Source organism: Perognathus longimembris, chromosome 5 (assembly GCF_023159225.1).
Source record: "Perognathus longimembris pacificus isolate PPM17 chromosome 5, ASM2315922v1, whole genome shotgun sequence".
Lineage (NCBI taxonomy): Eukaryota > Metazoa > Chordata > Mammalia > Rodentia > Heteromyidae > Perognathus > Perognathus longimembris.
In genome coordinates this window covers 20,197,272-20,215,275 of record NC_063165.1, presented here as the reverse complement: position 1 = coordinate 20,215,275, position 18,004 = coordinate 20,197,272, and the positions used below count along the sequence as shown (strand labels likewise).

General features: G+C 33.1%; 1 protein-coding gene across 12 annotated transcripts in view; it reads right to left on the bottom strand.

Moving 5' to 3' along the window:
* Robo2 (roundabout guidance receptor 2) overlaps positions 1 to 18,004 on the bottom strand; it is a 516,317-nt gene that overhangs the window by 80,342 nt on the left and 417,971 nt on the right. For all 12 annotated transcript variants that reach the window (XM_048346411.1, XM_048346412.1, XM_048346423.1 and 9 more), the window contains 6 exons: positions 16,991 to 17,115; positions 12,407 to 12,578; positions 6,612 to 6,817; positions 2,607 to 2,688; positions 1,842 to 2,004; positions 115 to 281 (listed from right to left, as the gene is read on the bottom strand). In XM_048346411.1, the coding sequence (XP_048202368.1) occupies positions 115 to 281; positions 1,842 to 2,004; positions 2,607 to 2,688; positions 6,612 to 6,817; positions 12,407 to 12,578; positions 16,991 to 17,115 (915 nt within the window). The remainder of the gene's footprint in view (positions 1 to 114; positions 282 to 1,841; positions 2,005 to 2,606; positions 2,689 to 6,611; positions 6,818 to 12,406; positions 12,579 to 16,990; positions 17,116 to 18,004) is intronic.

Genomic DNA, 18,004 nt, shown 5'->3' with positions numbered 1-18,004 from the left:
AGTCCTGTGAATCATCATAGAAAATCAAAGTATGTTACTTTTGAAACACCTCTTCTATAAGGATTGTCTGGTGCTTTGTCTAGAATCAGTTAGGTTTAGAGAAAATGAAATTACCTTGTGTGCGCACTGGATCTGACATTGGGCTTGGGTCACTGAGACCTTGAGAGTTGATTGCTCTGACCATGAACAAATAGATGGTATTGGGCCGGAGTCCTCTCACGGTATATAAGGTAGTCTTTACATGGTTGGCCACTGTCTGCCAGCTATTGCTCACTGATTGGCTGAAACATGAAGAGAGCATTCATTTAGAGATCCGTCACAAAATTATTAGAAATGGAATTGGGTATCAATGACAAAAGTTAATGGCTGAAAATTAAAGACAGACAGACACACAGCACTTGAAGTGTTCAGCCCAATAAATGAAACGTTTGAATGATTTCAGTTGATTCAACAACAAAGCCGAGCCCACCTAACGGAAGTGCCATGCACAACAAAATTAAACTCAGCACAGGAGATGTGACAGCCCTTTGCTAAATGCAGAGCAGCCCACTAAATGAATACCTGTAAAAGGAACAAAGGCCAAGATCACAACATCAAATTTTTACAATAAATATGGTCCTCATAAATGCATACACATATATATACCTTGAAAAGAATTAACCTGCAGAAAGAATAAATGGGCTACAGAGTAAATTATGCCAATACATTTTCCTGTTACAAGGTGTGTTTTCTTTTGTATCAACTCCGCATGCAATATTATAACAGAGCCTTCTAAAACTACATATCTGTAAAAGAAGAAAGGAAGCATGTAATGAATATTTTCCCTTGCTTAGAGCTTTAATAAAATTTACATTGTACAATACTGTGATTTCTCATCGCAAATGGTAAAATACTGCTGAATTTATGTGTGGGATCCCTGTACAGACAGCTATAGATAAATGACATTTTACAACACTTGATCAAAGGGAAAATACTATTTTTGTTGAGAATGGGGGGAAAATATGGATTTTGGGGCTGTCAACTTGAGGGGACATCTAGAAGCATGGAAACATAAAAAATTAAATTATCTAATATACAAATGCTAAAGTTGAAAAACTGTTTCTATCCTTAGATTAGAATGGCATCAAACTAAAGTGTTCATTGTATTGATACTGACAAAAGAGAGTGACTATACTTCAGACTTGACCAGTCAGGGAGGAACACAATGAAATTGATTATGATAGAATATTTAGAATATTTTCCACGTTTTACTTTATTTAAGTCAAATAAAGCAATGGGACTATCTATATCTTTAAATTGATGACAATTGTTTTAAATAGCTTGTGGAGAGCCACATGAAATTGATTTCTAAACTGTGTTTTTTTTTTAGTTTTATTGCAGAAATAAAAATAACTGCATGCATGTATAGAGCGTAAAACAATGCAATTATTTAAAGTTCTGCTCCAATTATTAGGAATAGCTATTTCAAAGTCTCGTGCTTCAATAACCATTGCATCCCTTTTAAAAATAGCTATGCTTAGCAGTTACTGTATTTTCTGTTTAGTTCTAAATCCTGCATTCTCAGTTAAAATGCACACAATTGCTAAAGGCAGAGAAAGGAACTATTATGCTGTAGACTAGATTCCTATACACTGGGCATGGATAATGCAAAATCTTATCATTAATTTATAAATGAAAAAATGAAAGACTGCTCTTGAATGAGGTTAAAGGATAAATTCTTTAAGATATATAGATTCAATTGTCCTTAACAAAAACAGTAGTCAAGCTTAGGTAACATTTTAGGAAATAGGAACTAATGCAAACACCCCAGAAAAGAAAAAAAAAAGCAATTTTTCCCATACCTGAAAGCCTCAATGATATATGCACTTGCTGGAAGAGCTCCGGGGGTACCTGCTTGCCAAGACAAGGTGACACTGTTCTTAGTCACGTCTGTGACTTGTGGTTTAGATGGTGGCCCTGGCAGGTCATTTAAATCATAACTTTTACTGATTGTTGCTCCAGATTCTACAGAGGATAGATAAAATAAACTTAATTCCCAGTTGCATAAATCAACAGTGATGTTTCAAAGAAAAAGACTAGAAGCATGTATTTCCCTCAAAAGCAAAAACTGGTACAGCAAATAAAAACTGGCACTGAGCTGGTGTTGGTAGTTTGCAGGTGTAATACCAATTCCTTTAGAAGAAAAACCAGGAGGATCATGGTTCCAGATCAGCATAAGCATATGTCAGTGACATATTATGTTGAAAATGAGTACATATCTCAAAAGCAAGTTGGTTTTGGGTGTTCCCAACTGCTCAAAAGACCGGCCCAGGCAAAAATAGCCCAGGAACCTATCAGAATACTTAACAGCAAACCAATTGGGTTTATGACTCAAGTTGTAAGACCACTTGCCAAGCAAGCCCAGAACCCTGAGCTCAATCCTAAGACCCACAAAAGTAAATGCAGACATACATACACATGCACACATACATACATAGTGGTTTTGAATGTGAAGAATTAGATTGTAGTTCAAAAACTAAACTTTGATCTCTTAATTTTTATTTGATAATAAGTTATGGATTCAGTATTTTGGCTAATAAGAAAGGTAATAAGAAAAAAAATCTCACCTGTCACATCCAACACTGCACTCCAGGAGGTTTCTCCACTTGAACTTGTAGCCACACAAGTATAAGTGCCAGTATCAGAAATCTAACATGCAAAAGAGAGAAAGGATTTGACTTTCAGCAATATTTGTACATTGATTCTTCAATTTTGACAAAAAAAGAGAGTTAATCTCTTTCAAACAGAGTGGTATCATTTATTCATATTATGTGGTAGAGTCAGTCATATGTATGTATACAAAAATTATCAAATAAATTTGGGTTTTTGTCATAATGCTGAACCAAAGATTTTGAAATTGTGTATTTTCTTTTTATTGTGCATGGTGGTACTGGGACTTGATCTCAGTGCCTCACGCATTTGATTAACTCTTTTCCTCAAGGCTGGCATTCTAACACTTAACCCACATCTCAACTTCTGGCTTTCAGCTGGTTACTTAAAGATAACATTCTCATGGACTTCTGCCCAGGCTGGCTTTGAACCTCAATCCTCAGATATCAGCCTCCTTAGAAACTAGGATTACAGGAATGTGGCACTAGCACCCAGCTTTAAAAAATCTGTTTTTACAACTGTTATTTTAAAAAATAAATTTGATTTATATTTTCCTTTTTCTTAATGTGATATAATCAAATCTTAACTCTATTATAGAGTAAGGCTTACAGATATCAGAATCAGATATGGACAGGAAAGAAATTATTGCGATTCCTATATGTTTGAAGAACATCAGAAATGCCAAGCAACCATCTCAAATAAACTGTAGACAAAAATGTACCCTAGACTAAAGAATGAAATAATAAAAGGGTGCATTTTTTTCAGACATTAAGAAAAATGGGGAAGGGTTCGTTCTAAGAAAAGAAAAGGTAAATATAGAACAACAGCAAAAATATTTTTTTAATGGTCATGTGCCACTTGATGTGATTGCAATCTTAACTATTCTGGAGGCTGAGAACTGAAGGATCATGAATCGGACCCAAAACAAACTTCTTTGAGACTCTATCTCCAATGGACCAGCAAAAAGTTTGGCTAGAAGTGTGATCCAACTCTTAAGTCACCAGTTGTACTAAGCTGAGTAAGCACAAGGCTTTTACTTCAAGCTCTGATATGGTAAACAAACCCTGTCACTTGTCAGCCTTGAATGTATACTTTCTGCTTCTGTCTTATTCTTACTTTTCTCATCATTGCAATCATAAAATGTGATTCTTCTTTGAGTTTCTTTTCTATCAAACAAGCAAATAAACCAACATGACTATGAGTTAATTTAACCTAGCTCTGAAAGGGACATGAAAAATCCATTCCAGGCAAAAACGTCCCTAATACTCTTATCTCTAATTAACCAGAAGAAACTATGGCTCACATGAGCCATAGTTTTGAGCAAAAATAGGGGGAGTGATAAAGATGGGTCTCATTCTTAGTGAATTCTGGGAGTTTGTGGAATATTCTATCAGTTAGGTTTAAAATGAAAGCATAGTGAAACTTGAAGCTTTCAAAATTGCTTTTTGGATCAATCATTAGTGCATGGATGTGGCTGTCATCTCACCATTTTAATTAATTTTAAATGTCATTATGTCCATTAAAATAAGTTTCAAGTGCTCTGGTATATCCTTTTCTGTCATATTATTTCACTAAGATTGTCTTCCTTCACACAGAAAGATGATGGGAATCTCCATTGTGGAATGAGCCCTCCTTTCAAATGTGGCTGGGAGCACATTAGAGCCATTAGATATCTTTGCATTGCAGAAGCCTCACTCACAAAATAAATATAATGAGCAGAGGTTGTTCTTTAATGGGATGTTCATTTAAATAGGGACTGTGAAAGAGTAAAAGAATTTACATTTTATTATCACTGTTGAACTAAAGTGTAGCATTTGTTATTCCAGCCAGTGCTAAAAGAAGAGTGTATAGGTAATGCTTCTTAACTGCATCTTCTTGTCACTGTGAGGAGAACCAGCCTGACATTAGCTGTGGTAGGTAGGTTTTAATGAGTGCTGGAATATTTTACTTCTCAAAAGATAAAGATTTGGTTACCAATTAGTGGAACTATGAGAACACAGTATTCATCATGCTTTTTTCCCCCTCTTGCATTAAATACTGAAGAGAAAATACAAGATAAAAAGGCACATGACCTACTACAAACTTCTCACAACAAGACTATAAATCCATTTTATTCTCTTTAAAGTTACTTATCTTGCAGAAAAAGAACACTATGCTCACACTGTGAACTAACAAATGTGATTCCAAATAACTAAGCAGCATTGCTGAGTCTCCCTGTCCTGTCACCACCACCATCATCACCATGTTCTTCTTTATTACTTTAAATAATGTCTTTTCTGATCACAAAAGCAGGTCAGGGTGCTTGGACACATTGTCCCCTCCTTCTCTCCTGTGCACTGGATTGCATATAAGCCCTCAGACACAGGCATCTCAGGGAGGCTTCTTAGAAGCCTATGATGAAGCTCAGTGTTAGACAGCGCCATGAATCTACCTTTTATAATTGCTGCACACTGTTTCACTCACCATTAGAGTAAAAATGCATTAACCTCCATGTACCAAAGTCAGCCAATGCCCAGAGAGAGAAAGGTTAAAGTGTTTGTACAAAGACAGTTGGCATAACTTTTTCCATAACTTCCACTTTGCTCAAAGAAACTTAACCACTAATCTGCAATAAATAATAACACAATCCATATTAATTTAGTTTATTTTAACTGAACTTGGTGGGGTTTCTTCTCCGAGAATGATTACTGTCTATCTTTTCAATATGTATAGATAGATAAATAGAGATAGAGGGATAGACGGAGAGATAGGTGGGTATTACTTAAGTGTACACCAAACATGTACACAAATATGTACATCAAAATATTTTTATCTTCTTTCCTGACTTCTGAGTGAAATTCAACAACACTGCTTTGAATTCACCTTAGCTTCCAATGTCTACCTGAAGATTTGAACCTGCTAATTAATTTACTGAATTGCTTTTAAGTGATTTTCCCTCATATATTATTTCATCAGTTATCTCAGTTCTGATCTGATCTCCAATCTTGTGGATATTCTATCCTCTAGTGTGGCAATTGCTGACTAAAATAGTCAGGGGTAGACTTATAATATAATTGGTTGCATGAGTAAAACATACTGGTAGTTTATAGGCAACTTAACTTACATATAAAGCATCTACCTGGTTTTCACAGCTCCTTAATAAAATATAGATGGGCACTTTACACAGCCTATATCCATATGTACTCACAGATTCCCATGAGCCCTTGAAGAAGACCCAGGTGACTCATGATCAAGCTTTTAACTTTCGGAGACTGTTGTAGAGAAATAGTGTGTTGGTTTATGAATCTCCTTAACTTTGTTTGTAAGTGTCTAACAGAAAATGAATACACTAGTAAGAAGCAGACATTTTATTTTGGGATGTCTCTGAGGCAGATACAACTTATTAAATGTCCAGGGAAAATAATCCTTATCAAATAAATTTCAGTTTAAAGAAAACCAACAACTTATTTTCAGGTAGGAGACTAAATAGAAAATCCACAAAAATTATCCTAAAATCTGAAATTGTCCTAGAATTAGCCAAACCTGATTTCTGTGAACACTGTCTCATCCCTTTACAATTTCAACAAAATTATTTGGTCAAGCAAATATATAGAGCTCTACAATTTTGCTTTATTAGTGATAGCAAAATCAGAAACAATTGTCACTTTCAAATGATTTTTTTAAATTTATTTTTTTCCAAATGATTTTTACATATCAGTTGTTTTATTAGTTTTATGTATATCATAGTTCTAGTTTCATTGATTGTATACATGCAAGAGAAGAGACAGAAGTTTTGAAAAAATTAGATCTACGAGTTTCTGAGCAACATGAGGACAGTGCCTTTTATTTCTAATTTCAACACCTCACTTTTATGGTTTTATGAAAAGTATAGTAATTATGCTGAGCTCTAAGATTTTAAGTTCACCACACAATTTTCCCTTAGAGGACTACATACGTTAATACAAAAGCCAAATATTACTTACCCGTAAATTCTTAATCTGCAGTGTTCCTTGCTCTTGAATAGATGCTCTTGGATCTCTACCCAGAAAAGTAAATCCTTCCTTTAGCCAACTAATCACAGGAAGAGGATCACCAGTGGCTTTACATTTCAGTAAGGCAGTACCATCGACTCCCAGAGATTGGTTTACCGGGCCTTGAAGGATTATGGGGGGAGGTCTATCTGTCAGGACTAAAAGACACATATATTAAAGATATTTTAACTTCAATGTATGAGGCAATATTGTAATCTTGACATTAAAAGTATGGTTAAATCTCCAAAGTTATGTTGTATTACTAACACTTTCCTTTGCATACTCAATAAATATTATGCATTGCCTAGCTATACAAACACACAGGTATATATATATATATATATATATATATATATATAATATAGTGCATACATATAATATGTATATATATAGTATGTTTATATATACTCTAAGCCCATGCTATTGTTTATAACTTAATTATTTCTATAGTTAAAACAATACTGGAATAAATTATGGAAAAAATTATTTTAGAAGGGCATATTTTATCAATAGGCTTAATTAAACTGAAATTAAAATGAAAATATGACAGCCTGTAGCAGTCCTTTGTAAAATTTTCTTTCCATTTTACACATGCATGTTTAATAAAGCCAGTGAAATATATGTCAGGCAGAGCCAATGTTAGGTTTACTAATAAACATATCTATGAGATATAAAAGTATGCTTATATCAGCTGAAACATTTACATTTTATTAGCATATTAGTTGTAGGAAGAGGGTTTGTTGTAGCATATGTCCATATACATGCGATGTAGTTCCATCAAACCTACTCCTCTCTCCCTCATCCTTGATATTTTATGGCTACATATTCAGCCTCTCCTTTATACTTCCCAGACTGCACTTTTACCTGCCCTTTATTAGAGACTATTTAACTTTCTTTTTCCAATCTTTTCATCACCCATAATTGTACAAAGTAGTTTCACCATGACAATTCATAAATAAAAACATTATAATTTGCCCAGATAAATTTTGACAGTCCATTTTCCAATGATAGCATATTATTTCGAATTATGTTATTTAATACTTAAAGTAAATTATTCAAGTAAATGATCATGGGTCACCCCAGTTGATTTTCTATAAAATCAGCTTTTCTGGGTATTGCAGCTCCTGAATTCGTTTTGGTAAATGTTTCCATAATTTTATGAATACTTGGTTTGGTGTGCTTTTATGCTTATGAAAGACTTTTAGTGTCTTGGTCCTTTGTGGTTACAGGAATATTTGAAAGTGACCTGAAAAGCACATCTTATTTCATTGCTGATAAATGGAGTTAGGGTTTTTGGAGAACTCCTGAGGAGATAGGAGATAATGTTCTCTCTCTCTCTGTCTCTGTCTCTGTCTCTCTCTCTCTCTCTGTCTGTCTGTCTCTCTCTCTCTCTCACACACACACACACATATGCATGTAGTTAATAGCTTAGTAACTGTGATGAGAAATAATATATTTTCTCAAAAAAGATCACCTTGTATTACTATGATTACAATCAGAAAATCTATCTTTCTTGATTCTCTAATTTTTTTGTGTGTTTTCACCTTTTTTTGAATACTAATTTATATGACTTTTTCCTAATCATCTCGTATCATCTTTATGGCATTATTTCATAGATTCGGATAAGATGTCATTAAAATTATCAGATATTTAAGACTTATCATGAGAAACCTAAGCAATTATTCTTTAACTTAGAGGACATGATATAAGTTCCCTACATACCAAGATACTGTGGAATCCAGTCAAACTATATCTACTACATCTACTATAAAACCCTAGAATAGAAGCACAGGCAATTTCTTGTAATGCAAAAGCCTATGTTAGATGTTATTTCACCTTATTACTAGAAAAGTAAAATTTGAATCTTAAAAGAATGTTGGCATAAATATTACAATAATTCAGGCACATGATAATAATTGAGCCAATATAAACTCAATCAGAAATTTTTATATAACCTCTTTTCCTTATTAGTCTAAATAAAAGACAAAGAATACATGATGAAGAAATTGTCAATTCAGGGAGAAAATGGATCTTCATTACCAAATTAAAATGTATTCACCCAATTCAAGTATTGCTACTTCTTTGTTTCAAATTAAATACTGATATAGAATTCCAGTAACTTCTTATCATTTGCTTTTATTGTCATATGTCTGGAGTCATTAGATGCAGCCAAGGGTCATCTAATTAGTTTTTTCCTTGTAGGTTTTTTTTTCCTACCTAAATGAGTAGCCCATGGTCTTTTGAATGACATTGATCAATAAAGTAATTGAAAATCTCCTGACCAGAAGAAATTTTCAGTTTCAAGGATGTTATGGGTGAACGATGACCAGAGGTTTCCATGACATTAAGGTCAAAGGTTAAACAAACATTTAGGGTTTTCAGTGATCTGTGAACCATGCTATGGTCTTCTTTAACTATGCAATATAAATCCTCAATAAACCTTTCATATAAGAGTAAGTTGTGACATTTATTGTTAACATAGATATAGTTACAGATCATGTTCTATATGCTTCATTAATAGAATTTTCATTGCAGTTTTACATACTCTGAAGAAAAGATGCAGCACACATACACAAAAATGAACAGTGCTAAGGAACTGAAGAAAATATATCTGAAGGTGTATTTTGAGATATCACTGTATTGAAATGTAATCATTGTAAATATCACTAAACATAGCTAATTTAATTTACATGGTCATTTTCACTTTATGTAAAAATTTCAAGAAAAAATAGTCCTAGAAAATGAGTGTTAGGGAAAAAACTTAATAACATAAACATTACTATAGGCAGAATGATCACCTATCTCTCAGAGTATTAAACATATTTCAGCATACAATAGAATTTCAATCAACTCAAAATTCTCTTAGATCATAAGAATTGTATGTCCAAAATGAAGATTATGTGGCTGATATACTGCTCTATCATTACTTAAAATATTGAAACTGTGAGTAAATGCTGAAATTATCACTCAATTTGTCAATTCACTATTTAGAGAATATTATATGTTATAATTGTGTGTGCATGTTATGCTGGGAGTCAGGTTTATTTTTACCATTGAAATTCACACTATTACCTCCCTTCAATGTTTCTGAGAAAGCATGTTGACTTTTCAATTGTTTACTTAGGCAAAAATCAATGTAGAAACATATTGGTTACTGTTCAAGTCATTTGTAACAAAATATTGAGGGACATCTTAGTCATCAGAAATCTTAAACTTGTTCATCACTCTTTTAATTGTCACAAGGAATGATGTAAAAATGACTAACTTGAAGATGTTATTAACTGTCATAACTTTAAAATCTTTCCTCTTATTCAAATTAGGCATGATTCTGAATATACACCAGTCTCATAAATCTTATGAATCACATGGACTAGTTTTTCTAATTTACCTATTATGTTTGCTAAAAATACTGCTTTCCTTATTTCATGCATTATTAATTTATAAGAAAGAAGTTAGGATTTGGGAGAGGAAGGAGAAGAAATAGTAATTAAGGCAATGAATATAATTAAGAATGTTATATGAAAGTAGGAAGTATCACATTGTACAATTATTATGCGTGCTGGTCTCAAGGCATTTAAGGTCTGGCTTTTGCAAAATACTAGAAGAATTTAGATTACAGCCTACATCTTAAGTAAAATATTTGAAAGGTTTTATAATAATGTGTAGTAAAACATAGCCCTTGTACTGAATACCTTATTTTCCAAGTATACATTATCTACATATTTTTGCTCAGGTAAAGTATGAGAACTTCAATAAGATTTGTTGTTACCTTTTATTCTGCTAAATAAATAGAATACATTTGCACAAATCTTGCCCAAGTAAGGGGAAATTTCTCATCATTTTACCCTTGAACTTGAGTTCTCCTTTCAGTTCTATAGCAATAAATCTCTTACTGAATTAGCAGGTGCAACCATTAACCAGTTGTATCTGCAGCGAATGTTTGTCTGTTTATTTGTATTCCTCACTCAATGTTGAATCAGGCTATATCGTGGGCACATACTTGGAAATACTGATCAGCTATTCATTTAAAATAACCTCTTTATGTTCATGCAGATGTGAATTTTATGAAAGCTTATCAATTTTTACCAGTAAAAAAGGGAACCATAGAGAACATAAACCAGACTTTTTTAATATCTCAGAAGCCACCATTCAGAGAAGAAAAATATAATAAAAAAAACTCACAAATAATAAAACCAAAATGAAGAATTTTTGTTTAAAACATCCATGTAGAGGCAGTAAATCCATGCTCAGAGATTCTAGTTATCAACTGTGGGGAAAAAAGCTGCTAGAAAAAAATATGTTCCTTTTCACATTTTACTAATAATATATCCTGGATATGATTCAAAGTATCTATGTACAAGTAAAGAAGTTATCACTTACCTATTCATCAGTACTTCCAAAGTTGTTGGGTTTTTTTGTTGTTTTTTTTTTCCAGTCCTGGGGCTTGGACTCAGGACCTGAGCACTGTCCCTGGCTTCTCTTTGCTCAAGGCTAGCAACTGTGCACTAGAGCCACAGCGCCACTTCTGGCTGTTTTCTATATATGTGGTTCTGGGGAATTGAACCCAGGGCTTCATGTATACAAGTCAAGCACTCTTGCCACTAGGCCATATTCCCAGCCCACCCAAAGTTGTTTAATGTCACTTTGTAAATGTATGAAGTTATACATATGTCATAATTTGATTAGTTAATCACAAACTTGTTTTGCTAATAATGTTCAAGATAATATTTCTTTTTCCTGAGGTAAAATAAAATTATCAGTACTTAAGAGAAGCAGTCATATATAGCTTGAAGTTAAATAAAACTCCACAAATTACACTTGTAATCATAGCAAGTGCAATGTCAGTTTCTTGAAAACAATGCACAATGATGTACTGAAGATAAAATTTTGCTTTTAACGTTCATTTTTTTTTGAAAAATACATTGGTAAGTTTCCCAATGGGATAGGTATTTGTGGGAGAATAACTTCTCTAACCAGTGGAAAACTTAGCCTTGGCACAGAAGTTCTGAAGCCTTATTAGCAAACTAATAGGCCTTGTGGAAAAATCTCCATTAAGGGTCTCCTGTGTTTGATGGCCAAAGGATGCCATCTTTGTCATGAGATTTCCACCCCCCCTCCCCCCTACAGAGCCTCCCTGGGGAGACTTGCTTGACCAGCTGCCTTTAGCAAAAGCTTTTCATTGTAAAATAGGGAAGTCCTTTCACAGTAAATAGAGAAGTCATGGTCAAAGACAATTAGTCTCCAGGAAATAGTAGCTAGGTGATAGAGTTTTGCCTTGACTGGTTTAATCCTTTGTTTTGGTATCAACAATCTTTGTAGTAGCTCAGCCCTTTGTACTAGCAAAAACTTTTGTCAGAAGCAACATCCACAACTTTTGTATTGATATGGATATCATGCTGTATTAATTTTTACCCTTGAAGTTGTGAATTGATTTCTAACCCTATATAAACCCTGGCCCTCCTGAAATAATGTGTGCATTGGTCCACTCACATCTGTATCCCCCGTGTTCTGACTACAGTTGCAGTTACCCGGGTCCAACAGGTAATACTGGAAAAATGGTAAAGATTGGCATACCGATATTTAAATCAAAGGCAATGAGAAACAATTATGAGTCTTAGTTTACCAAGAATCAAATATAAAGAACAAACTTGAACTTAAATGGTTTAACAAGTTAAAAATTCCACATGTGTATATCTTGAAAATAATCATTATTTTTCATGAGACAATCAGAAATGAAAGTATCTCACCATCAGTAACCTCCAGTTGAGCCTTTGCTAAAATGCTCCCAGCCACAGTTAGGGCCTGACAGATGTAGTAGCCTGCATCTGAGCGCTGGATGTTGGTAATGGTAAGGTCTCCAGTTGGTGACACCGAACATCTACTGTTGGGCTGCTGGGGCTGGTTTGGGAAAAGTAGGTTCTGTGGAAATAAATGCAACTTCTTCAAAATTATTTTTCAAAGTGGAAGGAAAATTATGATAACAACAGTTATTACAATAACCAGAGTATGGTTGGAAAATTAAACATATAGATTTAAAAATATATGGTAATGAAATGATTATAGGCCACACAGTGGGCTTGGCTGGAAAAATGCTTCCAGATTGTAGTTTGAACTTTACAAAGTCACCAGGGTCTAGCTTAAGGAAGAATTCTCTGTACTTAAAAAGAATCATGAATCTTTTTAAAATTTGAATTTTTGATTACCTTATAATACTCATAGATTTTCATTGAGTGCTATGTAACACTTTCATACTTTTATCTAATATGTATTAAATCAGGTTGATTAATCTTTATTTCAACCATTTATTCCCTGACTTTCTTCTTAATATCATTGAAATATGACTTTTCAATCTGTAAAAGAAGTAGAATAATTTTCATGTGGCTTGACTCTTAAGACATTGTGAGGCTGTAAGCTGTATAGTAGCTGGGTATGTGATTAATAATCTACACACTAACAAAGAACATAAAATGTATTTGATGCTTGATTGTCTTTAATACTATTGGGACAATGGACTTTATCCTAAAGTCATTCAAAAACATGCCTCTCAGATTAACACAGACAAATCTTCTGTTATAAGGTTCTACAAATCACCACAGCTTCCAAAAGAGCTAGGAAGGGTATCTGCAAGGTAAAGAAAATTGCTGAGAACCAAAAGATGGTATGAATTGCTCTGAGTATGCATGTTACCTTCAAGAACACAGTAACGTTCTTTTATTTTCAAAACAAAATTTAATATTTTATAGAACTCACTAAAGCCCATCCTAGATCTTCTACAGCCAAAAGGCAAAATTTGAAACTTCTTCTATAAGAGCAGTAAAATTAATTTGAATGACCTATGTTGCTTTACTGTTGTTCAATTAAGAAAAACACTTGGGTAGCATAAATCATATTGAGGTATGTGTACAAGTTGGACTATAAATAAGGACATATCAATTTTTATGTTGTATTTACTTACAAAAAAGAACATGATAACCCTCTGGGATTGGTTTCTCAATATAGTAATTAATTTTCCAGGTTTGTAATTAAACAGTTTCAATAAGTTACAATCAGAAGGTAATAACATTCAATTAAAGGCACAAGACACATTTTCACCTTAAAATGTTTTTTACCCTTGAAGTAATACCAATGGAAGAGGATAAAATAGGGTATTAGCACTTTTCAATTACACTAAATGACTTTAATCCTGCAAATGATGTCCTACTTTAATTAGAAGCCCTTCTCTTTATTGCGACATGATGGATGTCCACTTTATTAGATTCAAGTGTGACACTATAAGCCCACTTTACATAAACATTACCATGTTATTAAACTTCTAAAAAGAGAGTTGTTTATTGCTAGCACATCAGGAATATAATTCAAAATGCCATTGCTTTCCTCTAGAATTTGAATTCCTCAATGTGGTTAGAAATTTTCATAACTATGAAAGATAATTTGAGCATAAACCTCCTGTGGAATCCAAACATACTGCCAAAATAAACCATCTAAAAGAGAAGAGGCTACATTTCAAAGTCACTTAAGAGTGATACAATTTCTCAAAGTGTGCACTTTCCTGCAATTAGCCATTAGAAAACTAATTTACATAGCACTAATCCATCAGATGTTCTAATTCCCTCTGGATGTCTTCCTCCATAGTGGAATATCAGTCCACCATCTAAATGATTCGTTGACATGGAAAATGACATTTGATTGAGCTTAACCCATCATCTTTATTCCTTGCTTGTATGACATAGGCAAAAAAAAAAAAAAAAAAATGGATTATGAGCGAAAGTCAGGAGCCCTACAGAGTTCTTCTGTCTTGAAGTGCCAAGATATCCTATTAGTACTAATTGGCATTATCAGCACATATTGAAGAAGATGGTCCATTAAGTCCAGCATCAACCTTTTCTACTGATGGATAGTCACATTTGTCCATAAAAATTGGATACTAGAGACAGTGCAAGTAATTTATTTTCCTTAATATACCAGTTTACAATTTCATAGTTTACAATTGGCTTAAGCATTTCTTTTTGCTCTAAATTTCTCCCTGTCTAGTCTGTTTGTATCTCTGTCTCTTTGTCTAATAGGTAGGAGATGGATAGAAAAAATATGACTGGATTCAACATTATAAGCAAATCAACACAATTAACCATAAATTTTGTGTAACCTTTAGAATTAATCTCCATGAAATTTCCTTGTACTTTGACAAATAGAAGAAATAGAAATGCTTAAATTATTTTGGTAATTATTTTTTTTGAACCATTAAAATTTGTGTTCAACACTGTATGCTTATAGAATGAGAGTCTGATACACATTTTATATTGAATCCAAAGAAGAACTTTTTTAGGGGATATTATTAGGATATATTATTATATACACAATAAAGGAGACATTACGAAGGGATAACACTCAAAACATAAACCTGAAATTAAATTTTCAAGAGTCAAATTTCTTAGGGCTGTGAATGTGGCTTAGCAGTAGAGTGCTTGCCTAGCATGCAGGAAGCCCTAGGTACGATTCCACAGCACCACAGAAACAGATAAAGCCAGATCTGGCACTGTTGCACAAGAGGAAGAGTGCTAGCCTGGAGCAAAATGGCGGCAGGGACAGTGGTCAGGCCTTGAGTCCAAGCCACAAGATTGGCAAAAAAAAGTCAAAATTCTTTACATCATTATATTTACTTCTAGTAAATGGTGACATTTTGTGTAACTTTTGTACTGCATAATAAATCTTCACAAATAAACAAAATTAATTGTATCATATGTATAACATAGGAGAGATAAAATGTACATATGTATTAAGCATGGGGATTGTTTAGACTTTGGGTCATATAAAGGCTATTGAAATCATTTGCTACATCAATAGGTAAATATTTTTGTTTCTCCAGTAGTTCTTGACAGGTGCCTAGAGCTTGTCTATCTATATTGATTTTTTAAAATGACCCAAAAGTGATGTTCTAAGTCAATCCTCCAAAATACTGTCATTCAAAAGGAAGAAATGACTTTGGACTTGCACCTTTTTAGAATATGAGTGTGTGTATCTAACTATTTCATATTTGTTTACATTCACTTTAATGTTCAGAAAAAAATCATCGAAAAGAAACATTTAAGAGTCAAACAACTAAGAATAGAAATCTGAAAGTAACTCAGTGATTTAAAAAAGTTTGACAGTTGACCACCAACAATTTTGATGTAGAACAGGTGGGGCCTTCACTTTAACTTATCTTTTCATCACTGACTGTAGATTTCACAAAGTGAATCAAAAATAAGGAAGGCTATACGTCCATCCCAACTGAATCACTGAAATGGCAAGCTTTACCTGAAACAGCATGTTTGAAGAGAAATTCTGAAAAGTTCTCTAGCCAGATAGACATATAAAAATTCTGGACAACATGCAACATGGTCTCTTAAGACACCTTAAAGCTTAATTCTTCTGGAAAACTTTTCAACTTTCCTGAGACTTTCAGTATCTGATTTTTCCCTAAGAAATTATTTCAGAACTTGGATTAACAACTATGGTGAGAAAGAGTAAAGTCTCCTTTTGAGAACTATATACCTATTTGGGATGGTTCTGAGAATATAGTACCAATATGCACCTAATTCCCTCAGGAATACACAGTTTAATTTTAGGCAAGGTCTCAATTTTGATTTAGTTTAGCCTGAAAATTTCACTCATTGCTTGTTACCCTAGAGGCTAAGTACTTGCTCAAATCTGTATCAAGTTCGATATGACAAAATTATTATCCCATGTGACTTTTTGAGTAGACTGTGAGGAAGCATCTGGTCAGAAAGTATATTGGGAAAAAAGGCTGGTATTGGTTTATTATTGTATGTAATATGTTATTTCCTATCTAAGCCTACAGTGAAGAAATTCAGATGGGACAAAAAATATTTATTCTATTATTAAATTAAAACAATAGCTTTACAAAGTCACTTATACTCTGTCAAACAATAGATAAAAATTAGGTTTTAGGCTAATTAATGGCAGAAATTTTTTTGATTGTTTCTCTTGTATCAGGGACCATTCTGACGATTTTAGATATACTAAATTATTTAATCATACTATCTAACTCAGTGCAAAAATAACAAAAAAATACCTTAACCTCCCAAACTGATTTTTAAATAGACCTTTGTCACAGTGCTTTAATTATATTGCTATGATCCAGAATTAAAATAAATAACACTAGCAAATGAAGTAGGCTATAAATGTGTTTTCCAATTAAAAAGAATCATTTTATTTGTGAGAAATAAAATAAAATCAGTATTTATAGCAACAGAAGCCAAGCAAGCAATGAGGGTCACCAGAGACAGGGAAAGTTCAGAAATGTCAGAAAAGCAGTCAAGTCTCACACTCACCTGGCTGCCTTCTTTCTGCCAAAAAACAGCTGGCTGTGGGTTTCCTTTAGTTTCACAGGGAAATGTCACTGTTCGACCTTGAGCAACAATCTGATCTCTTGGCCTAACCACAAACTGTGGAGGAGCTATAATTTAAAAACAAATATAATGTGTAAATATCAACGACTGACAATGGAAAAAAATATTAAAAAGAAAAGTCTGGTAGTAGATGGATTGCTTGGTGTTAGAAATGATAGCTTAGTATTTTTTATGTATTTCTTAAAACACAAAAAGAAACGGGCAAGAACCCTCTATTTTGTGTGAGGAAAGAAGTAAAACTATTAATAGGCATATTTTAAGCATTGCACATTATAATCCTATGCTGTACACACTTATATAGGAAAATACTTTCTTATTACTGTAACTTTTGTAAGGAAATTTTTGATGTCCCAATTTGTTTCTGCTTCTCTTTTTAAACAAACAAAGCCAGAAAAGAATCATGAATACAAATATTTCCTTCCTCTAAAATCAATCTATTTGTAAAAATAAACTCTCATAATATTTTCAAAGCATAGTTTGAAGTACAAGAATAACAGAAGGAGCAACGATCCCATTTTTAACATGTTTATACTGTAGAATTGTAGAGATGAAAGTTTAATTAATTTTGAAATTATTATGATATGGAAATTCAATAAAAAAGTAATCATCAATATAAATAAATGAATGTACCAAAATATTTCAGTCAACTTGGTTAACTTTGTTTAGCTAAATAAGCAATAATTAGGGGGAAATATCTTCCCCTCCTAGATATTCAAGATACAGATGAAAAGCTCTGAGTGTTATCAAGAAGTTCACATGTAATAAAAGGTAAACCAATACGATGGCAAGGATAACAAGAGAATCAAGACTATACCAACAATCACCAATGCTGTGACAAGTGCAATAACAGTGGTATACTCAGAAGCCCCAAATTATATATATATATATATATATATATATATATATATATATATATATATATATATATATATATAC